Source organism: Mesoplodon mirus (assembly GCF_964341445.2).
Source record: "Mesoplodon mirus genome assembly, chromosome: 10".
NCBI lineage: Eukaryota > Metazoa > Chordata > Mammalia > Artiodactyla > Ziphiidae > Mesoplodon > Mesoplodon mirus.
Window position 1 is genome coordinate 60418632 of NC_138986.1, and position 24983 is coordinate 60443614.

The 24983-nt window shown below is 35.3% G+C and overlaps 1 protein-coding gene and 1 pseudogene across 4 annotated transcripts in view; one reads left to right on the forward strand and one right to left on the reverse strand.

The window, feature by feature from the left end:
• MMS22L (MMS22 like, DNA repair protein) overlaps window positions 1-24983 on the forward strand; it is a 155641-nt gene that overhangs the window by 37645 nt on the left and 93013 nt on the right. For all 3 annotated transcript variants that reach the window (XR_014295079.1, XR_014295080.1, XM_082633330.1), the window contains exons 11-14: window positions 5563-5625; window positions 13513-13632; window positions 17104-17330; window positions 19242-19745. Coding sequence is in view for 1 of the 3 variants with exons in the window: in XM_082633330.1 (XP_082489456.1) it covers window positions 5563-5625; window positions 13513-13632; window positions 17104-17330; window positions 19242-19745 (914 nt within the window). In the remaining 2 variants the exon portion in view is untranslated. The remainder of the gene's footprint in view (window positions 1-5562; window positions 5626-13512; window positions 13633-17103; window positions 17331-19241; window positions 19746-24983) is intronic.
• LOC309811329 (nucleophosmin-like) lies at window positions 13747-15066 on the reverse strand (annotated as a pseudogene). The gene has a single exon. The product of its transcript is annotated as a nucleophosmin-like (transcript).

The following is a 24983-nucleotide window of genomic DNA, read 5'->3' on the forward strand; positions in this document are numbered from 1 at the left end:
TCACTTCTCATACTAGAGACTTTAGATTTTTATATATTTCTGTTTAATGCTTTTCTCCCAACCTAGATAAGAGTGTGTTAAACTCTTACAATCCCAGTCATCTATTTTATTTTTTTCTATTTATTTTTTTAATTGAAGTGTACAGTGTTTCAAGGGTACAGCAAAGTGATTCAGTTATATATATTCTTTTTCACATTCTTTTCCATTATAGGTTATTACAAGATATTGAATATAGTTCCCTGTGCTATACAGTAGGTCCTTGTTTATCTATTTTATGTATAGTAGTGTGTATCTCTTAATCCCACAGTCCCAATTTATATCTCCCCCTCTTTCCCCTTTGGTAACCATAAGTTCGTTTTCTATGTCTGTGAGTCTATTTCTGTTTTGTAAATAAGTTAATTGTATTTTTTTTTAAGATTCCACATATAAGTGATATCATATAATATTTGTCTTTCTCTAACTTATAGGTCCATCCATATTGCTGGAAATGGCATCATTTTATTCTTTTTTTATGGCTGAGTAAAATTCCATTGTGTGTGTGTGTATGTGTGTATGTGTGTGTATGTGTATATATATGTATACATATATATGTATACATATATATACACATACACACACAGCACATCTTTATCCACTCATCTGTTGATGGACATTTAGATTGCTTCCATGTCTTGGCTATTGTAGGTACTGCTGCACTGAACATTGGGGTGCATGTATCTGAAGTGGGATTGCTGGATCATATGGTAGTTCTACTTTTAGATTTTTAAGGATCCTCCATACTGTTCTCCATAGTGGCTGCACCAATTTACATTCCCACCAAGAGTGTAGGAGGGTTCCCTTTTCTCCATACCCTCTCCAGTGTTTATTATTTGTAGACTTTTTGATAATGGCAATTCTGACTGGCGTGAGGTGATACCTCATTATAGTTTTGGTTTGTATTTCTCTAATAATTAATGATGTTGAACATCTTTTCATGTGTCTGATGGCCATCTGTATGTCTTCTTTGAAGAAATGCCTACATAGGTCGTCTGCCCAATTTTTGATTGGGTTTTTTGGTTTTTTGATATTGAGTTGTTGGTATATTTTGGAAATTAATTCCTTTTTTATAGCATCATTTGCAAATATTTTCTCCCATTCTGTAGGTTGTCTTCATTTTGTTTATGGTTTCCTTTGCTGTACAAAAGCTTTTAAGTTTAATTAGGTCCCATTTGTTTATCTTTGCTTTTGTTTCCATTACTCTAGCAGGCGGATCCAAAAAAATATTGCTGTGATTTGTGTCAAAGAGTGTTCCTCCTATGTTTTCCTCTAGGAGTTTTGTAGTATCTGGTCTTACATTTAGGTCTTTAATCCATTTTGAGTTTATTTTTGTATATAGTGTTAGAGAATGTTCTAGTTTCATTCTTTTACATGTAGCTGCCCAGTTTTCCCAGTGCCACTTGTTGAAGAGACTGTCTTTTCTTCATTGTGTATTCTGGCTTCCTTTGTCATAGATTAATTGACCATAAGTGTGTGGGTTTATTTCTGGGCCGTCTATCCTGTTCCACTGAACTATGTGTCTGTTTCTGTGCCAGTACCATACTGTTCTGATTACTGTAGCTATGTAATATAGTCTGAAGTCACGGAGCATGATTCCTCTGGCTCCATTCTTCTATCTCAAGATTGTTTTGGCTATTCAGGGTCTTTTTTGTTTCCATACAAATTAAAAAACTTTTTGTTACAGTTCTGTGAAAAATGCTATTGGTAATTTGATAGGGATTGCACTGAATCTGTAGATTGCTTTGGGTAGTATGGTCGTTTTAACTATTGATTTCTTCCAATCCAAAAACACCATATATCTTTCCATCTGTTTCTGTCATCTTCAATTTCTTCTATCAACATCTTATAGTTTTTGGAGTACAGGTCTTTTGCCTCCTTAGGTAGGTTTATTCCTAATTATTTTATTTCTTTTGATACAATGGTAAGTGGGGTTGTTTCCTTAATTTCTCTTTATGATTTTTCATTGTTAGTGTGTAGAAATGCAACAGATCTCTGTATATTAATATCCTGCAACTTTACCAAATTCATTGATGAGCTCAAGTAGTTTTGTGGTAACGTCTTTAGGATTTTTTATGTATAGTATCATGTTATCTGCAAACAGTGCCAGTTTTACTTCTTCTTTTCCAATTTGGATTCCCTTTATTTCTTTTTCTTTTCTGATTGCTGTGGCTAGGACTTCCAAAACTATGTTGAATAAAAGTAGTGAGAGTGGCCATCCTTGTCTTGTTCCTGATGAGAGTGTGTTAGCCTCTTACAATCCCAGACATCTATTTTAAAAGCAAATATAGTTTAAAGAGAAAAATTACTTTGGGACATTGCAGGGATCATTTTAACAGTGCTTTCCCTGCCCAGGACATAGTGCAGTCAGTCAGGCCAGCTGATGCATTTCTTTGAAATATCTGAAATGGTGACTAGATAAAAGGTGTGAAATACAACCTTACAATGAGAGTTGCTCCAGGTTAGTTAGTCAGCTGAAAGTGGAGAGTGGGGTATCTATTTTATATTTCCGGTGGAAATACCACCAGTGCTGAAGCTTAAGTGAGTGTCTTTGTTTTAATAGTGGGATAAGAAATATAAAACATAACCCCAAATTGATGACTGTTACCTCCTTTCTGTACTACAACTTAGTATACAGAAAAAAAAATGCCATAGCTCCTCAAAGTTAAGTCTCCCTGTGGAAGAAAAATATGTTACCCTTTTATACATATTTTCCCACTTAGACTTGATTTGGGCATGATATAGTTGCCATTCTTTCCTCTGAATTATGGTTTATTTTTGTTTTAGATTATATCCACAGTACTATTAAATAGAGTTGAAATTCTCTGGCTGAGAATCATATTACTTCTCTATGATTTGTGTGATTCAAATTACTACTAGAATAACCAAAATATACTCATTAGCCCTATCAAATTATAAAGCTAAATACATCAACCCTGTCATGCTCGTGATTATTTGGAACTAGTGGTGATGTTATCTTAATAAAGAATCATATAAAAGTGGATTGCTGGAAGCTGAGGGAAAATTTGTTAGAAAAGAAACTCATTTATTGATAGCATGGTATAATGGAAGGAACACTGGCTTTGGAGCCAAACCTACTTGGATTTGAATTCATGCTCTGACTTCTATGTACATGACATTTTTGAGACTTAATTGTGTTATCTATGAGTTGGGTACGATTTATTTTAGGAAGTAATAATGTAAAGACCCCAACAAAATGTACACATAATATTTCTAGAACAAAATGGTCTCCTTTTGGAGAGAGTTTTAGAGCACAATCCTCAAGGCTACCTCATTTCTGATGCTAATTACAAGCTCGGGGATTCCCAGAGCCATGTAGTTTATGTGGACTCACAGAACTCCCTGAAATCTTTTATACTCACAGTTATGGTTTATTATGGGGAAAGGATATAGATTAAAATTAGCAAAGGGAAGAGTACATAGTGCAGAGTCCAGGAAAAGTAGCATATGTGGAGCTTCTGTTGTCCTCTTCCTGTAGAGTTGAGACACCTTTGTCACCTGGCGTCAGTGTGTGACAGTATGCAGGGAGTATTTCCAACCAGGGAAGCTTGCCTGAACTGCAGTGGTCAGAGTTTTTATTGGAGCTCCATTACATAGGCATAATGGATTGCATTGACATGATGGTTGAGCTCAGTCTTCAGGTCAAATAATACAGGACCCAAAGCCCCCAGCCTAAGTTACATTGTTGGTTTTCAGGTATAATTAGCCCTACCCTAAGACTGTGTGGGTGTGGCCACCCTCCACCCTCAGTTACATTGTTAGACTATAGTATGACCCTAGGCCCAGGGGCAAACAAAGATACTCCTATCAGGCAAAACATTCCAAGGGCCCCAGAGATTACCTCCCAGAAGCCAAGGATAAAGGCCAGACCTCTTTGGGCAAGGCCAAATTCTTTACTACATATTTTTTCCTTATAAATATTTTGCATTCACTTTATTTACATAAATTTATTTCAAAAAACCAATAATTCCTTTCTAAAAATAACTGTATCATTGTACTAGTTATCTATTGATGTGTAGCAAAATTTGGCAGCTTAAAACAAACATTTTCTCACACAGTTCCTGAGGGTCTGGCATCCAGTAGGAGCCTAGGGGCTCCTGGCTCAGGATCTCATGAGGTTATAGTCAAGCTGTCACCTGGGGCCTCAGTCTCTGAAGACCTGACTGGGGCTGGAGGAATCACTTCTAGTCTCGCTCACATTGGCAGGAGGCTTCAGTCACTCATCATGTGGGCTTCCTCGATCCTGTTCATAGCATAGCTTTCCCCAGGAGTCAACGAGAGAGATTGTCATTAAGATGGAAATTTCAGTGACTTCTAATCTTGGAAGTGACATACTATCAGTCCTACTAGTATTGGTATTCTGTTGGTAACAGACCAAGTCTGGTACAGTGTGGGAGGGGATTAAATAAGGATAAGAATACTAGGAGAGAGGGGACATTGGGCACTGTCTTAGAGGTTGGCTATCACAGTCAGTAGGCACTTTTATTAAGGAAATATTTATTTAGTGATTTTATGTAGTTAGCATCTTACATGAACATTATCCAGCCATTTAAAATCAAGAATATTAAACATGCTTTAACTTTGTATTGGTCACTGGAGTTCAATGAACAGCATAGTTGTTATAACACGGATAGAAGGGTAGATGAGCCTCTTTGCCTTTATTCTTTAAGGCCTGTGGCTTAGTTTTCTGAAGTCTTATGGTAACTTCTGCACCTTTTATTCTTACCTTGTCAGAAACTAGTTGTTACTTGCTGCTTCTTGGAGGTACTTTCTTTGCTTCTTGTTTTAACCGATATCCACATATCCAAACCTTTAAGAACTGAGTATCAAATGAACTAGGTATCCTGTGAAAAGCTCCTCCAGGCTTTCCCTTTGGAAAAGTAGAATTGTTCTCAGTGCCTAGCCTTTGTGAAACATGTTGGCTTTGTGAAAGTCTTTTTTGGCTTTCTTCTTTATTATAGAGAGTCATCCGGATAGTTGAGGTTACCAGATAAGTGACCATTGGTTAAATGAGGTAGCAGTGTGTAAAAGCTTTTTTTTTTTCAATTTTCTATATAAAATTTTTAGTTACTTGTTTACTAGAGTAGACCATCTTGAAGCTGTTATGCATAAAGCAAAGGTAAAAATCTCTGCTGAGTAAAGTACAGAATAAAGAAGAACAGTCGCTGGTGTAAAAAAATCCAAAATATACTTAAAGTTTTTTTTTCTCCTGTTAGATTATATCTGACAGCAAAAATTTATTATTTGTTAAAACATTTATAATTTTATAGAAGTACCACTGTTTGATAAAACCACTCCTGATAAGGTTTATATGGGATTGGAATGGTTGTAAATATTTTTCTTCCAAGTCTGTCAACTAACTCTTTGCCAAAGTAATTTTAGACAGTCAAGAAATTGTAATGATATCTGATGACAGTAGAAAATGTACTTCACACTTAACTTGCTACTTTATAATTTTAATAATAATTAAGAGCAGTAATTTTAATGCAATATTTTCTCCCTTTCTAGAGACAAATGGAATCAAACTGGAACTTTGTAGAAGAACTGCTGAAAAAGTCCATCAATGTTCAGGTACACATTTAAAGTGAGACAGTCTGTGGGCTTTGCTAAATTTTTATGTTACAGATTTTATTTATAAGAACCAAGCAAACTTTTTAAATGATTTAAATAACAAATTTAGTTTACTTATAAAAAATCTGAGATAGAATCATCATTCTTTGTTAATGCAGGTTCCTTGTACAATAGTTTTTATTTTGAAGATTTTTATTTTAACACTGAGTCGCCAGTTAAAGGACAAAGATAATTATCCTAGTTGGTGACTTTGACAAAATGTATTCAAAATAAGTAGCAGATGCTTCAGAACTATTAGCCATTCCTTGACTGTATGATACCAAGTCTAGGAGACACGATGAGGGAGATAGTCAGTAGCATTGGAAATTCAGCTATATCCTCATCACAGCAGGAAGGTGACTTGCCTTGCTGAGCAATTTGTCTTACAGGCTTGACTCATACTCTAACTGATAAGGTCCTAGTTTCTGAGCCCTCATTTCATACCTTATCATTTTTCTTTCTGCAGAACGGTTAATGTAGTGTTTCATGGCCCAGAGGTCAGATTTGACCTCCTTTTAAACTAGTTTTAAATGTGCTCTTCATCACATCTTTAAACATATTGTATTATAGTTCTGTAAAGTTTTGTAGCATAAGTTATTTATGTAAGATTTTAAGGGGAAATTTTAGTAAAGAATATTTTTTTAATTTGGGAAATAGACTCCTTTTCTGTTAAGAAATGAAGATTGTTAAAAACTTGAAGAGGAATAAAAAAGAACTATGGTAGTACAAGATTGCTACACACATACACACATTTATTTTGTAGCCATATCTTTGAAAATAATTTTAATATCTTAAATGTTTTTCCCTGTTATCTATATTAACTCTTAATTTTTTTAGGTGAAAATATAAGTATATTTAGTTATAGTATGAATCTCTAATTATGAACTAAGAATTCTAGGTTAGAATGCCAAAGAGCTCTGAATACATAAGTTGCATCAGGAACAAAAGAGCTATTATCCCAACCACTAAAATTTTTTTATTTTCTTTTTTCTGTATCATTTTAATTGGCTTTCTCCTATGTTCTTTTTGAGAACATACTGATTTAGTAACTCAAAAAGTTTCAGACATGTATTTTTTACTTCCAGAATGTACAGAATCACTAAAAAGTGGTCACCATTATTTACATCAGCTATTAATCCAATCTTTTAATGGTATCAGCTAAAGCTGATTTGAAGATAAATCACTAATTCTTGTAAATAGATAGGATGACCATCTGGATTTACCTGGCTTGGAGTATCCCAAAATGTGGGCCTTTCAGTGCTAAAACCAGGAAAGGCCTGAGAAAACTGGGCGAGTCAGTCACCAGAGAAGCAAGGATAGTACAGCTAATCTAAGAAACTTTCTCTGTGAATTTAAGTCTAGCATAAAGTCAAAGTAATATCTTTCCTGTGAGAGAAGAGGTCATTATAATATGTAGAAAAAGGCAGTCCATTCTCTCTAGTAACCTCAATTTCATCATGCCTTGATTGTATCAAATTAGATTTTATAAGTAGTATAGGACTACTTGCTGGAGTTCCTGAAACCAATTTTGTGGGTGCAGTAGGTGGTCATAAAGAATAAATAATATGTTCGGATAGAGCTATCAGTTTGATTATATCTGTTTTCCCCCATTGAGGTAAATTAAAATCTGACCATGCTCATTTGCTGTGACTTGATCTCCAACAATGAAAGAAAGAGTCCATTTACAATATTTAAAAAAAATATATGTTTCACATATAGAGCGGTCTTCAAATAAAATTGGTGGGCACTCCACTGTAGTTTTAATTAAGCAAATAATGCTCTAAATCTTTTTCTAGCCAGAGAGGATTTCCAGAAACAGACATTGAGCTTTGTTAGAAGAGAGAACATATATTGTTTAATTTTACTTAAACTGAATAGTTAAGTATTCGCTTTAAAAAACATTTTTTAGAGATAATCCTCTTTAATATTTGTGAATGCTAACAGTAAACATTTGTTCTACCTTTATAATAGCATTATTTTTTTTTATGAAAAGGGAGATTTTTAGTTTTATGCTACCTACTTTTTAAAGCCTCATTATTTGATGAGATCACAGAACAGTTTTCTAACAAAGGTCATAGAAGGGTATAAGAAGAAATCCTAAGCAAGCCTAATATTTTTAAAAATATTTTTTTCATTTGTCAAAAAATTTGGAGAGTCCAAGGCTAAAAACAACTCAGAATGTGATTAGATCTGAATAATGTGGGACAATAATCTTCTAATTACTAATCCAAAATGTTTTTGTTTCTTGGACAGAAGGATCTTGCCTGAGATATTGAAGTCTAACTCTCTTTATCCAGTCCTAAAAATATCCCATCAGTTAGACTGACAGTTAACTGTTTAGCTTGCAAATAAATTTTATTCTCCTGGTGGTTTCTGATAGGCAAGTCAGTTATACATAAAAAGAAAAAATGATTCCCCAATTGTTATATTGCCATTTGTATAGAATAAGCTAAAAGAGTAAATGTTTTCATTTTTAGTTCTATAAAAGAATTTGATATATGGAATATACCCGAATTTAATATGCCTGCATTTGATCTTTTGAAATAAAGATAGGAAGACATTCTTTTAAAAAGGACTAAGAGATCAGGAGCAGGCACTATGGAATATTCTAGGGTAGCTTTCTACATGAAATAGTTCATACACACCCACTCAGCTGAGAAGAGACACCCAGAGAGCTCACAGGGTCTTGTGATAAATGTAGAAGTTGAGTAGCACAGGTAGGTTTGAGCCTGTGTGGAAAAGAACCCCACAGGCTTTCTGGTTTATTAAAAATCTTTAATCAGAGGGCATGGATTTAGATGTTGTTAATGAAAACTCTTGGTTTAAGTAGAGTTTGGTCTTAACACTCATAAAATTGAAATATATCAGTTTAAGGTACGATCCTGTGAATGTGTTTCATTTATTATTTGATTGTCAAGACTCAATGTTTGGGCTAAAAAAATTCATTCAAAATGAATATACTGTACATAGCACTTAATGTACATTCTTCCACTTCATGCTTATGACAGTTGTGTGAAGTTCCATTTTATACATTAGGAAACTGGGGCATAGAGGGAGCTTGTCCAGGTCCACACAGCTAGCTAGGAAGTGGCAGAGCTGGGATTTGAGTCTTCATTTGTGTTTTACTCACTCTGTGCTCCCTCAAAGCATTTGACTTTGTAGGATTCTTAATAAAACTGTATTTTTTTCATTATTTCTATTTTAAAAATTCTTTGATGCTATGTGTTTGATTAGTAATCCATACTGGTTTCTAGATCTGTTTTGGTGATACTTACGGAAAACAGCTATCTCAATTTTCCACACTTTAAAATTTGTTTTCTGTGGTGTTTTTCCCTCTCCAATAAATGTATGATGAGAAAATATAAGGTAGGAAGAAATTAATATACTCAGGTGTTCTCAGACATTCCTCCTCACTATATTTCAGTTTTGTTTTTCCATTATGAATTTGAGCTAAGATGTCTATTGCCTCCTCTACTCCTGACTATTGTATATTCTTAGCTCTTTGGCTCTTTGGACTTGAAGATGGGCAAATCGTTTCTTTCCTTAATTCAGCTGATGTGCACCCACACAATTTTTAAAGGGAATTTTTAAGAAAAACTAAGGGAACACGGTTCAAAAGAAAATAATGGTTGAATATACAGAACACGAAAATGTATTTTATAACAAATACTATCTGTAATTAAAAAAAGAAACTTGCTTTTTAAGTCACACTCAACTGACTGATTAGTTATCCTGCCAGAACTGTGGAGAAAATGGTATTTTCTAAGCCATTTCTTTTCATTTTAATCTGTAACCACTAGCAGGAAAATAAAAGGAAATTTATCTCCTTTTCTTAAAAAAAAAAAAGAAAAGGAAAAATCCCCCAAGTTGCCATTTTTAATTTCTTTTTGATTGGGTACAGTGGAAAGAGCATGGGCTCTGGTCTCACAAACTTTGATTCAAATCTTGGTCTGGTCACTAAGAGCAATCTTGATCAAATCTGGTGTCCATTAAATGTTCATTTCTTTTCCATCATGTTTTTGGAAGGTAGCATAGCATAGTGTGTATAACAGGCTTTGGAGTCATAAATCCTAGCTTCTTCCCAAGTAGACTTGGGTAAACTGTAACTTCTGACCCTCATCCTTTTTTTCTGAAAAATGAATGTAATAAAGCTGGGATGGTATAAGACATACATGAATGAACATATGTAAAACATCACATAATACCTGACACATAGTCGGTATTTAATCTTTTGTTTTTCCCAAACTTCATATATTTTTATGGTTTATACACCTTTTTGTGGATTTCACATGTAAAATGAGTTTCAGATACTGAATAAAACAGTACATACTCTTCAAAATGAACTCACTTTTTTCATATAACCCACTTTTTAACCTTGAAACATAATAAAATTTTTTTAAGTATGCTTTAATTCATATCAGTAGTGTACCATGGGAATAAGCCTAGATCTCATTTAATATTTTCATAATAAAAATCAAAGAATGTTAATGATGGATAGAACATTGTCTTCTTTGGTTAAATTTAACTATCTATTAGAGAAGCCAAATATCTTTTGCTGAACCATACAGGTACTTGATGAAGAGAGACACCAGAATCCAGATCTCAGTTTTGTTCATAAAACATTTATGGAGTCTCTGGTGAAGCAGGCACTGTGCTAGGCCCAGGGGACATTATCCCAGCCCTCAGGGAGCTCATAGACACTTGAAGGCAGATAGACATAAAATTTAGCAAGGTAAGTGTTAAGATACAGGTGTGCATAGTGTGCTATGGAGCATAAAGAAAGGTCACTGTTTAGTATGGAAGTTAGAAAATATCCTAAAGGACTTGAAGCTTTGGTGTATTCTAATGGATTAATAATTAAAAGAGTTAAAAGCCTTCTCAAAAAAATCTGGTCATGTTTGGTTCACTCTCATTCACTGAGATATTTAGCAGCAAGATCACTCTTCTCTTCTATACCTGTATACTACTTTTCTTAGTGACCCCAACATCATTGTGTATAATCCACGTGTCCTCTAAGTTTCTTCATATCCTTACTTCTAATCAGATTTTCTTTTATTTACCTTACCCACTGCCTCCCATAGTTATGCTCTACATTTTTTCACTTTTCATTTTCATTCTGTCCATCATCATTGACCTTTTCATTTTTCTGTGTTCATCCATGTCCAAACTTTCCTCCTTGAACAGTGTAGATTATACAACCCCTTATTATAATCACTCCATCACAAACACCTTTAATTCCATAGCCCTTACCTATTTTAAACTTGGCAAAACCTAATACCCCTCTCTTACCCCTCTGCCACCCCCCTGCCCCAGCTGAATGTTGGTGGAAAAAACTCATACACTCATTCTTGCTGACTGGTCTGACTTTAAATTCTTGATCATAAATCTTTTCAAGTGGCACTCGGCTCTAGAATGTTTACTTTTCTACTCTCCAAAACAACTTATTTCAGAATTTCTTCTTTAACACACAGTTCAACACATGCTGTGCCCCAGTCATCTTAGCTAAGCATCTTGCCTCATAAATCATTGAGAAAATAGGACCAGTCAGTTGAGAACTCCCTTATGTTTAAACCTTCTAATCTCCCAATGTGCCTGCTTTGTACACAACCTCTCAATCTGCTTTTCTGTTATATTGGAAGTGTCACTGTTTCTCTCAAAGGCTAATTACTTTCCCTGTGTACTGGATCCTTTCTCTTCTCACCTGTTCAAGGACTTTTTATATCTTCACTTAAGTATCACTACTTCCTCACCTCCTATTATCTCCTCAGCCTGCCATAGTTAAGCATCTGTCTCTGCCATACTTGAAACTACTGTTGTCAAAGCCATCAATAACTTCCACATTGTCAAACCTAAGAGTTCTTTGTTCTCATTTTAACCTCTCAGTAGCATTCAACCCTGTTGACCTCCTTCCCTTTCTGAAATATTTCTCTGTTTCCATGATGCCTGGTTTCCTTCCTACTTCATTGGCCATTGGGCTTTGCTTATAGACTCCTCCTTTTGCTTGCTACCTAAATTTTGGAACAGCAAAGGGCTCTCAGTTCTGGATCCTTTTCTCTTTTCCATCGTCTTTCCTAGGTTGATCTTATCTAGTCTCTTAGCTCTAAAAGCCATCAATATGAAAGTAACATCCAAATTTATATCAATAGCTCTGACTTTTCCCTTGAGCTATAGACCCATATGTCAGTTGTCTACTTAATATTTCCACTTGGTTGCCCTATGCACTGTCTCATGTGTTCCTCCCATAGTCTTTGCCATCTTAGGAAGTGGTTCCATCAACCCATTTTCTTAAGCCAAATGAGAGTTCTCCTTAATTGCTGTCTTTCCTTCATACCTTAATATAACTCATCAACAAATCCCATTGTCTCTGTTTCCAAACATATCTCTAAAGTTGTCCACTTATCTTAGTCTTACAGTTTCACAGAGTCACCTCCTAACATTTTGACAGGAGGAGAAGGAAGTAGAAAAAAGTAGGCATTTTAATCTCATCTTCTGTGATGGAATAACCATACATGTTTGTTGAAAAGTGACACAACACTGAATCCCAGTCATTCAACAGTTATTTATTTAAAGCATACTATATCTCAAGCACCTTCAAATTTCCCAGCATTTCTACTTTGTACTTGACCTCTGTCTGATTTTCTATTACATTGGAAGTGTCACTGTTTACCTTCTAACTGCTCTTATCTACTGTATTCATTCTCCATGCATAATCCAATGTACTATTTTTTAAACAATCATGTCACCCCTGTGCTTACAACCTTGTAGAGACTTCCCAACATAATTAAAAGAAAAACCATAATTCTAACTATAAACTATAAAGCCTCAAATAAGGTATGATTCCTGACTATCTCTGACTTAATCCTATAATATCAAGCTTACTGCTAATTCAGGAACTTTCCATGTGTTTTCTCTGTGATGAATGCTTTACTTTCAGTTCTTTATGTTGTTGGCTGTTTTTCATTCAGTCATTTAGCCCAAATGCCAGCTCTCAAAAAGGTCTTTCCATTCTTAATTCCTGATAAAATAATGGCCCACATCCTCTACCAGTTACCCTACCACATTATTCTGCTTTTTCTGTTTTTCATGGTGGTTGTAATTGTTTACATTTATCTTTTTTGTTTCAGTGTCCTCTTTTTCCATTCTCCACCAAAGTGTAACTTCTATTAGTGCATGTACCATGTCTGACTTATTCATTGCTTTATGCCTAGTACCTTAGAATAGTGTCTGGCATATAGTAAGCTTTGAATAAATGATTGCTGAATGATTGGAATTCAGTCATGTGTCACTTTTTAACAAACATGCATGGTTGTTTCATCATAGAAGATTAAAGTGTCACTTCTTTTCTACTCTCTCCTGTTGCCACTTCCTAAAAGGTTAAAATATATGTACTCTGCCAATCCTCTGGTTTTTAGAAGAACAACACTTATATTCTCATAAAGAATTTGACCTCATATTGATACTTAAGTATGAGCAAGTCCTCTGGATTTGTGTACATCTTAATTATTCGATCATTTATGCTACTTCTTTCTGGTTTGGGTTTCTTTTTCAGTCTCTGGGTTCTACACCATCAGTTATTAAATACCTATTGTAATTGTTAAATAACTGAGTAAAAAGTCAAATTGAGTTATGTAATTTCAGTTATCTGAATATACTAATGGTCTCTAAAGCAAAGTTTTAGAAGTATACCTTATGCTGATTTAGACCTTCTGGTCTGAAGATGAGAATGGGTATGACTTGGTGATATATATTTATATTCTTTTTAGGAGCAGGTTATTCAGTGCAATATCAACTGATACTGTGTGTTGCCAGAGCGCATTTAGCTCCTCACAATTTCAGTTTATTTTTTAGGATGGTATACTAGAAGAGCAGTTACGAATGTATCTTCACTGTTGTTTGACCCTTTGTGATTTCTGGGAGCCGAACATTGCAGTTGTCACCATTCTGTGGGAATATTACAGTAAGAACCTGGTGAGTAAATAGAGTATGAATTTGTTCCGGGAATTTGAAGAATTTGTACATGATATGTGAGGAGTATTTTCATGGCTTAATTATATATAATTATGGATTTTTCTTAAAACTAATTTTTCAAAGACGATTAGAGTAGTTCAAAAACACTTTTATTTTTCACATTATCTAAAGAGCATTGGCATAAGGGAATGGAGCATGTAAGGTCCCTTTTCTCTTTTTTATTTTTGTATTAAAATACTGAGTTTATTTCACATGTATATTTTTGTCTCCCCACCATTTCCATTTGTCTGACCACCACTACTATTATGTCCTATCATAACATTCCATACATACTTAAAGCTAAGCAAAGGATGGAGTTCCATCTTTAAAAACTAAACAGGCATTTTGGACAACACATTCTTGGCAATGGAACCTGGACAACATTTATCAGACACGGTAGGGGAAGTTCTCACTCTGCATTATAAAAAGGACAGCCAGATATCAACTGTTACAGAAATGAAATAAGATGGAAAATTTTAACAAACTGTTTAAACTATTTTCTTAAAGAGACTTCCTCCACTGCCAGAGATCTTGAATAGCCTCCTGATCAGTCATCCGGAAACAATTCTTCACATAATTGATGAATTTGGCTTCCACTTTGGGAAGGGAACCACCTTCTTCTATACTTGCTTGCATTTTTGCTTTAATGTCTTCTACAGAGCTAGGTCCTTTCGGTGTTTTAGGAGTTTTTTCCTGTTTTTTGAAGGATTCTTGACTTTTTGATCTTGGTATTGATGGTTTTGAGTCTTTTCCATTTTGGTTTGATTTTTGTGCATTTTTGGCTGGAGTATCTCGTACAGATTTCTTTACTGGAGCTTTTTTCTTCAGCTTCCTCATCATCATAGTCATCATCATCATCGTTGTCATCATCATCATCGTCATCATCATCATCATCACCTTCATCTTCATCAGCAGCAAGTTTTACTTTTTTTCTGTGTCACTTTGCTACCACTTCCAGGGGCAGAACGCTTTCCAGATATACTTAGGAGTTTCACAACCTCCTCCACTTCATCTTCTGACTCTGCATCTTCCTCCACAGCTACTAAGTGCTGTCCACTAATATGCACAGGCCCTGCACCACACTTCAACCATAAGACCACAGGTGGTGTTATTTCAAAGCCCCCAAGGGAAACTGTTGGCTGCACAGACATTTTCAAAGTTGCCAGTGTTACTTTAATTGGACTGCCTTCATAATTCATCACTTCTGCTTCGACAATGTGCAATTCATCCTTTGCGCCAGCCCCTAAACTGACCGTTCTTAAAGATAACTGGTGCTCATTTTCATCATTATCCACCTTAAAGTGATAATCTTTGTCGGCCTTTAGTTCACAACCGAAAAGATAATTCTGGGGCCTCAGGGGGCTCATGTCCATGTCCATTGAATCTTCCATGGGTTGGTGGCACGCACTTTGGTGGGAGAGAAAGTGGACGGAGATAAAAGACTACCGTTCCAAGGAACAGTCGTGCAGGATGGAATCAGACCAGGGCCTCTTTTCTCTTAAGGGTGAGATTAAGCAAAGTAGCCCAAATTGTGCCAGAAAGATATTTTTAAAAAATCTTCTTTTATAAGTGTTTTCTAACAACTATTGATTGCTTGCAACACATTGAACAGTTAATGCTGTCTTGAATAAGAACTAGTCTTGTCATTTGAGTAGCTTATAGGCTAGTGGGCAGAAGCACAAATATTGTAGAAAAATAGTTATAATACTGTGGAAGGCTAAAGGAAGGAGTCTCTGACCCAGTTTATGGACTTGTAGAAGACTTTATGAAGTCATAATTTTTTAAGTTGACCTGGGAAATGAGTAGAATTTTCCAAGTACATAAGAAAATGAGCATCCAAACAAAAGGAATAGTGTGGACAAATGTAAAGAGACATGAAAAACATGATTTATTCCTACTGTGTTAAATAGTTCTGAATGATGGGTCTGAGGTGATTATGGAGAGATACGGGAGATAAGGAAAGTAGAGAAGTTAGTCTGGGGCTGGATTATGAAGGGTTAAAGATAATTGTTGAGTTATGATTTATTCAGGAGACATTGGAAAGCAAGGACGTGACACATTAGGTATGTGTTTGAGAACGTTTTTTTCTGAAAGTAGTATAAAGGAATTGGGTACAGATGAGTTAGTAGTCCAGTGTAGTAGTAGAAGCAAATAATGCAGTGAGTGAGAACTAAAATAGGGATAGTGGATTTTAAAAGGAGAGGACAAACTTGGAAGATAAAATTTTAAAGGTACATTTAAAAGATTGAGTTACTTGTGTGTGGAGAGAAGAGAAGATTTGGAACATTTCGTTCTCTGGGTAAATACAAAGTGAACCCCGCAGTCAAGGTGGAAAATAGATATGGAGGATTTACAAGTAAATTACAAGTTTGGGTTTGTACATAATTAAGCATATTAAAAATGGGAAAAATACCTTTCTCTGAAGCACATTTGTCAGGCTGGTGGGAGAAATGACCAATTCTAATTCTCAGGCAGAATGTATACAAGATGAGTCTAGAGTATCTTGTCATACCTGAAAGCAAGGAAGATATCAGAGTAAGCTGGAGTCACGTCAGAAGGACACAGGAGCCAAATTTAAGGAGCTCCCAATTCCCAACACTGGGAAATTTGGGCATAGGGAAGTTTAAATCCTTGAGTTTATGGTACTTTTAGAAAAGTTGTTATTCTGGAAACTGTAAATAAATGAAAATATAAACTATATTTTAGAGTACCAAATTTCTGATGAGGTAGTTTAGAAGGAATGATAGAAAATCTCTGCTCCATACATCCGATGAAATAAGCCATCTGGATGATGATCATCCATAGCTGCTCAAACTGCAGGGATCACTAAAATGGATAGATCAGGCTGACAGCATGATCAGTCTCAACATCACAAAAAGAATGACGGTGAGAACGTATGTGCCTCTTTGCTAACTGAAATAGGAGGTACTCAGTACTACCAATGAAAGATTCTCTCCAGAAAACTTGACCTGAATCTGAGCAGTCTACTAGGTACAGCTACCACTTTACAGAAAAGATAGAGGATGAAAGAATATGTTAATGAGTCTAGGAAGATACAAGCAGCTAAATCCAGAATCTAGGAAATACCACACAATAAATTACCTGATAAATGTGGCAAAAACATTGGGAAATGTATAGAATAAAAGAGATTTAAGAGACATGTCAACCAAATGCAATGTATGGATCTTGTTGCTATCCTAATTTGAACAAACCAACGGTTAAAAAGACATTTTGGGGATAATCCAGAAATTTGAATACCCCTTGGTGTTCTGTGCTTGAATGGAATTTTTATTTTAGGGGAATATGTGGTAATGGCTGTGTAATTTTTATGACTAAGAAGAGTCAAACTTCTAGTGAGCTAATTGGGATTTACAGCTTTCCATTTTTATTTATTCAGAGACTTAATACTTCTTTTCTGTCTTTTGCTTTTAGAATAGTTCTTTCAGTATTTCTTGGCTTCCTTTGAAAGGCCTTACATATGTCATTAAGTCACCCTTGTCTATGCTAGAAATGGTGAAGACCTGCTGTTGTGATAAACAAGATCATGACCTGTATAAATCCAGCAGTAGTTACACTATTTTCCTTTGCATTTTGGCAAAAGTTGTTAAGAAAGCAATGAAGAGCAATGGCCCTCATCCTTGGAAACAAGTCAAAGGAAGGTATGTGCCATATCTTTCTTTGTCATGAATGTTCACTTATATCTTTGGAGAAGTTTTACTGTTTGTATTTTTTAAGTTACCTTGTGCTTGTTTGTCTTTATGGTTTACATTTTAAATGTATTCGTTAATGTAGGACAGAAAATTATGGAGCATTTTGATCTTGTCAATTTGTTATAGTAAGGAACAAACCTAGTATCCATAACTTGGGGAGGATTTTAGTTTCTTATTTATCTCATCAGTCCTGAAGATTGAAATTCCATATATTAAATGCAGGGATATAAGAGAACTGTTATTTTTCTTGTCAAAATTAACTGTAATGTTTTATGTAATTTTTTGCATGTATTTTATTAAAAATTATAGAAATAAGAAACATCTCCACATCATACATTGGCAGGTGGTAGATTCAGTCTATAAAACTTCGTGTTCTTGGAGCCCACCAGTCCCACAAGCCCTGCTTTCTTGCATGAAAACTAACCAGAATATAATAGAACCAAATAACTCTGATGTTCTTATTTGAGGAGTTTGCCATTTTCATTTCTGGTGTGGTAAAATAAACTTTTGATCACATTTCTCTATTCTTTTTTGAAAGTTTTGCTTGTTAAATGGGTGTGATTCTTAATTGTCTAACCTTGTTCTACTTCTTTTGCCTATTAACCCCTTTTCTAGCCCTCTGTGCAGTAGACTGCCCTCTACCACTTGCTCAGCTTATGTGTTGGAAGCTCTCACAGCAGAATACTTCTTAATTTAGGTAGAGACTTCTCAAGAATCACTACATGAAATTCCTGTTTCATTCACACAATGAATAATTCTTGCAAGGCTATGGTGATACAGTTTGGATTTTTTATTTAGAATATATATATATATATATATATATATATATATATATTTAATGGTAGTATCTTTGTTAAACCTCCAAGTAATTAGGTAGCTCAAACAGTAGTTTTTTTTATTTTGTTCTGTTTGCCAGTTTGTTTTTGAATCTTAAATCATTTTATGGAAGACATAATACTCAGAACTTTATTGCTAAAAGAAATTGGAATTCAGTAACAAGTCTCTCTACCAAGCGCTATCATGGGCAAGATGGAGGATATAAAGATAATTAAGCAGATCTTTACTTTCAGGAGCTTATCAGCTTCATTGTTTATAAATAAACATTTAACCTCTCATAAGCATTAATCATTTCTATCTTGAATAAACCAATTATAGAAGTTACAAAGAAACTTAACAATCCATAAGTAAGATTCAAAATGGTTTTCAATTCTAATCCCTTAATTGATGAAAGAAAAGTACATCAACTTTTAAATTATATTAAATAGTATTGACAGCAGCTTTTTAAATGGCTAGTCTTGGATATTTGAACACTAACAATTTTTCTTTGTAAGTAGGTAAAATAATTTTTCCAGAGCTTTAAATTGTCTTAACATATAAGTAAAGCAAGAGCCAAGTCTTTGTGAAGGGTAGAGGGAGAAAGGGTTTAAGGAAAATTGTTACATAAAATTGCCCTGTTAAGATTTCTATAAAGTGCAACAAGTTGTACTTGAAAGGATTATGTGCTCTTTTTTATTTGTCAATAAGAATTTAAAAAGAAAGGTAATGGGGGGACTAAAATAAAAGGAAAAGCCATGTATTATGAAAAGAACATTTTTACTGTCCTTTGGGGAAAGCCACTGAATCCTTTGATTCACTTATAGATGCTTGCTGCATCCTTGAGAAAGTTGAAGGTAAGGGGGGGCAGTGGTGTTCTGTGAGGTTGTTTTCTAAGCAGGAAAAGTGACACAATAGCACCATAATGTAGAAATAGATAACAATTTAAAGTAATGAGACTGTCATGAGTATTGAGTGAAATGTTATTTTGAAAGATGCATTTTTGTGAATGAAACAATTTTATTAATTCAGCTTTTTGTTTTACAGGATATATTCTAAATTCCATCAAAAAAGAATGGAAGAACTAACTGAAGTTGGTCTGCAAAACTTTTTCAGCCTTTTTCTACTGTTAGCATGTGTGGCAGAGGTGGAAGATGTAGCAAGTCATGTTTTAGGCCTCCTAAATTTCCTCAAGCCTGCCTTTATAACATCTCCTCTCATTTGGAAGGGTCAGATGGCCTTCCTCTTGATGTACACCCAGAAAAACCTGGACATCAGTGTTTTGGCTGAGATATTTTCAGGTGCTTTCCGGGAGAAAGCAAAGGAGTTCTTGGTATCTAAGAATGATGAAATGGGACAAAGACAGACTCTCTGGTCACTTCTTTCCATATATATTGATGGTGTTCAAGAGGTGTTTGAGACTAGCCATTGCTTGCATCCTTCCCATGAAAAACTGCTTAATGATGGCTTTAGTATGCTTCTACGAGCTTGTCAAGAATCTGAACTTAGGACAGTGTTGAGCTTTCTACAAGCTGTTCTGGCCAGAATCAGGTAAGCTTTCCAGTAATGTTCTGATTTATTGATTTGCTTTATATCATCACCTGTGTTGATTCTATATTAAAGTTTTCCTTTTAACATACTCATGAAATTCAGTTGTAAAGAGAGGAGCTAAAGGAGTTTTACTGCAATGTAACATAAGTCAGTAGTTTTCAAACAGTGCTTCTTTGAAAGAAAGCTTATGTGCAAACACATAAAACTAAACTAAATCAAGCGTAGCTCTGGTGTAGTCCAAGAGCCATGCCTCTTGGCCCCTTCTTTCCTCTCTGCCTCTCCTAGAAGAGCATTATTATCCAGAGGGATATTTCAGACATTCTAAGCAAGACCATGAGCTCAAATCTGAGGTGGCTTTCATTGAAACATACGCAGCTTTGTGTGCATAAGGAGATTTTGGCCACATTGTACCATTAAAAAAAAGTAAGTTTCTCGGGCCTCCCTGGTGGCGCAGTGGTTGAGAGTCCGCCTGCCGATGCAGGGGATACGGGTTCGTGCCCCGGTCTGGGAGGATCCCATATGCCGCGGAGCGGCTGGGCCCGTGAGCCATGGCCGCTGGGCCTGCGCATCCGGAGCCTGTGCTCCGCAACGGGAGAGGCCACAACAGTGAGAGGCCCGCATACCGCAAAAAGAAAAAAAAAAAAAAAGTAAGTTTCTTTAAATATTTTGCTGCAGAGTTGCAGCCTCAAATGCTGAAATATTTGATTGGCTAAAAAATTTGTTTGGGTTTTTCCAAAAGATCTTACAGGAAAGCCCAAACGAACTCTTTGGCCAGTACAATACTTCTAGCTGAAATAGTTTATTCTAAGATTAAGATAGGATTGTTCGAGGCTTCCCTGGTGGCACAGTGGTTAAGAATCCGCCTGCCAATGCAGGGGACACGGGTTCGAGCCCTGGTCTGGGAAGATCCCACATGCCATGGCGCAACTAAGCCTGCATGCCACAACTACTGAGCCCACGTGCCACAACTACTGAAGCCCACACACCTAGAGCCTGTGCTCCGCAACAAGAGAGGCCACCGTAAAGAGAAGCCTGCGCACCACAACACTCCCAGTCACAACTAGAGAAAGCCCGCACACGGCAATGAAGCCCCAACACAGCCAAAAATAAATTTATTTAAAAAAAAGATAGGATTGCTCTATTTATAACACCAATCATCTATACAAAACTTACTGTTCTCAGATCCACTTAAATTATGCAAATATGCAGATACCCTCCAACCCAAACAATAATGGATAAGAACAGTGATTATGACATTTATTGCCTATAAGGCCCTTTCTACATAACAGTTTCACCTTTAAAGTACATGTTCTTGAGAAGTTAGATACTACCACTCAGTGCAGTTAGTCACTGGCACTAAAAAGTTGTGTAAAAGTTAGGTATAAAAATATGATTTTATTTAAAATCATGTCTGAAGTTAATGAAGAGACTGCTTCCCTCTTCTTAGCTGCACATTACAAAAGTAGCATCTGTTTTTCAAAGATAGTAAACTTGATGAAATTTCCAAATTTTGGACATTTATTCATTACGAGTTTCATTTATTACTAATTTTCTTAATTTGCTTTATGTTGGGCTGTGTGTTCATACAGATTAATCCACGGGTTTTCACTCTTTAGATTTTGTGTAGTTTTTATATTTATGTACTCTAGTTCTTGATCAGATAATCATCCCCTTATCCCCGAATGTAAGCTGTATCAAATATTTAGGTGGATGGATAGATAAATGGGTAAGTAAATGAATAGCCAACTTCATTAGAAGAAGCTTTTACTGATTCTGGACCTTTTCCACGAAGTACATTTGTTCTTTCTAAGTCTAGTAGAGTTTATTAGCAGATAATATACTTTTCCAAGTGCCAAATTCATTCTGTTTGTTCAATTTTTAAATAAGTGGTAAGTAGTACTTTCCTGTGCTTCTTGGGCAGAATTAGGAATTTCCATATTTCTGGTACCATTTTTGGTTTGTTTGTTTATATTTGTCTGAATATACAAAACAAGAAGGAAGAGGAAGGAGCTGGTCTAAACCATCCTGGTGATAGTGCTGCAGTCTGGGCAAAAGAGTAGAAAATGACGTGAGAGTTTGGGCATCTTGGGAAGATGCAGTCATGGAACCAAGTGGCAGAATCCATATATCTTTCTACCTTTTCCATTAAAGATAGAAAAGTCTTTTTTATTTGTCTTAACAATTGTATTATTTCTTATATATGTTTTTTTAAACAAAGATTCATATCTTACAAATACTATTTAATTTTTTAGTTAGAAATTTGGAGGAACCTATTTTTTTTTTTCCAGGTTCTTCAAAGTATTGGGTTGGCCAAAAAGTTCGTTCGGAAAACCTGAACGAGCTTTTTGGCCAATCCAGTAGTTCGGAGAACAGTGGGGCAGTGTGGAGGAATCTTCTTTTGTTGTGAAATTTTTCTTTTTTTTTTAAGGAAACATTTATTTATTTATTTATTTATTTACGGCTGTGTTGGGTCTTCGTTGCTGCGCATGGACTTTAGTGGTGGAGATCAGGGGCTACTCTTCATTGCAGTCAGCAGGCTTCTCATTGCAGCGGCTTCTCTTGTTGCACAGCGCGAGCTCTAGGCGTGCGGGCTTCAGTAGTTGTGGCATGTGGGCTCAGTAGTTGTGGCTCATGGGATCTAGAGCGCAGGCTCAGTAGCTGTGGCACACGGGCTAAGTTGCTCTGTGGCATGTGGGATCTTCCCAGACCAGGGCTGGAACCCATGTCCCCTGCATTGGCAGGCGGATTCTTAACCACTATGCTACCAGAGAAGTCCCTGAAATTTTTCTTTAAATTGCAAATGTAGTATGTTGTCATGGTAAAAATGGTAAAAGAAAAAAAAATGAGGTATAAGGTGACAAGTAAAAGTTCCTCTTCCCAACTTCACTCTTTTATTCTCTAGTTCAATGGTTCTCACCTAGGGGTGAGTTTTTCCCCCAAGGGACATTGGGCAGTGTCTGGAGAAGTTTTTGATTGTCATATATGAGAGGTGCTATCCAGCATCTAGTGCGTGGAGGTCAGGGATACTGCTACATAAATAGCCTACAATGTACAGGACAGCCCACGCAACAAAGAATTATCTGGTCCAACCTCAGTTATGCTCTATTTCTACTCCATAAATTAAAATGGTTTGTTATAGAACCTTCCAGACTTCTTCCCATTCACAGGCTTAAAACACAAAAGAAATGATCTTTGCAGATCTTTGCAGCTTCATTTTTTCACTTAATATTTCCTAGACAGCTTTTCATGTTAGTATATGGAGACCTATCTAGTTGTTTTTAATGGCTACTTAGTGTTTCATTATATGAATGCACCAAACTTTATTTAGCCAATCCCCAAATAATGGAAATTTATATTATTTACCATTTTGTTATTATAAACACATTCTCTGTGAACTTGTGAAGGTACATCTGTAGATTAATTCCTAAGAGTGAATTAGTGTATGTACATTTTAATTGTGGGTGGATATTTCCAGTCCCGTTTAATCGTCCCATTTAATTTTAAAAAATTTGCACCAATTTCTGTCTCCCTGATCGTGTATGAGAAAACCTCCTTTCTCAATTTTAGATTAGTGTATGGAGTATATTTAGAAAATATGCATTCCAAGATAAGTTAAACACAGAAGTTTGTTTAAAATGTTAATGGAAACTTGGTAGTAGGAGAAGGAGATTTATTTTGAAGGTTGGAGAGGCTTTAAAAATGGAAATACAGTGAAAGTAATAAATAGGAAATTATTTTTTCTTTATTTACTGACTTTTTGTCTTCAGGCTCTTAACTGGAACTTTTTTGGTCATTCTTCAAAAGTATAACTAGAAACACAAGAATAATTCTTGTATTCTTAAAAGATGTACAGTTTATAAATACTATCTCATGTATTTCTTTACCAATCCTGTCATCCCTGTTTATAGATGAAGAAATGGAAACATGGAGACTTTTTACTTTTTGTAATTTACCTAAAATAACACAGTTGTTTCAGAATCACCCCTCAGACTCTAACCCCTATACCATAGCTGCCTTCTTACACTGTCTTTATAATAGTTTACAAATAACTAAACAGACACTAACCATACCACCACAGTTTTTATAAATTAGGAAGTAATTAGATGAATGAAATCTGTTGGCAAACCTGAAAGTATTACCACTACTTATGTATACTTCTGAGTGATTTTACCTTTTATTTTTGCTGCGAAAAAAAAAAAGGTAATTTCTTATTGGGGCTTTCAATTACTTTGTTTTTATAATTTTGCAAGTTACATATTTTTTTAATGAGTCATTAGTTGGAAAAATAAATCCCAAAGAGGTGTGGAGACAAGTAAATCACATTTTATTTATAATAATAATTTATCTTTGATTTATTATTAACACCACTTCAACCATCTAAATTTCACTTCTGGTAAAAAACCAAATTTTGGCTGTTTAAATTCAATTTAGTAGAAGTTTTTAGCATTAGAGCATGTCAGGAGTGTTGCGAAAATATTGCTTGCCAAGTACCTTGTAAACTATAATGCATCTCTGTTAATCCATGTATTCAGAAGTACAGAGGTCAGAATCAAGAGGCATAATGACTCTCAATTATATAATTATATAAGGTGAGAGTAACTTTACATTTGTATTAATAATTTCTTTTAAACGAGATCTGGTTTGAGATTGTAATTTGCTATCATCTTGACCAGAGGGCAAGGAGTATGTTGTTGCTCTTCAGGACTAACCAATGCAAAAAAGGACAAAACTATTTATTTTGGTAACATTTAATTCCTTGTACAAATGTTTATTTTTGGTTTTGTTTTATACTGGTCAACTATGATCAAAAACAATTGCTGTAAGAGAATGTGAAATCATGTAGAACTTCTGTTGCCAAGGTTATCGAGCAGTATGAGATCAATGTGTGAATAAGAATGGTGTAGTAATGTGCAGGTCATTATTAATGCTGTCATGGTTTAGGCACTGCCATCTTTTAAATTTCTGAGGCATGCATAGTGATTTGCACACAGTCCTTCAATGAGACTGATTGCGGTATATAATAAGAGGGACTGTGACTTGCATAGTTTTATTTTATTATATCAATCTTCAGTACTTCCTTCCAAGGCAGATATTGTCAAGACAGACTTGCTTTTAGTTTGGGATCTTTGGGGGAAAAGGGGCCCCAGAGATCATTTAGAATTGTTTACCTTAAAAACAAAGAAAGAAGGAAGGGAGGCAGGGAGGGGAAACACAAGAAAAGTCCTCTAGGTATTTGAT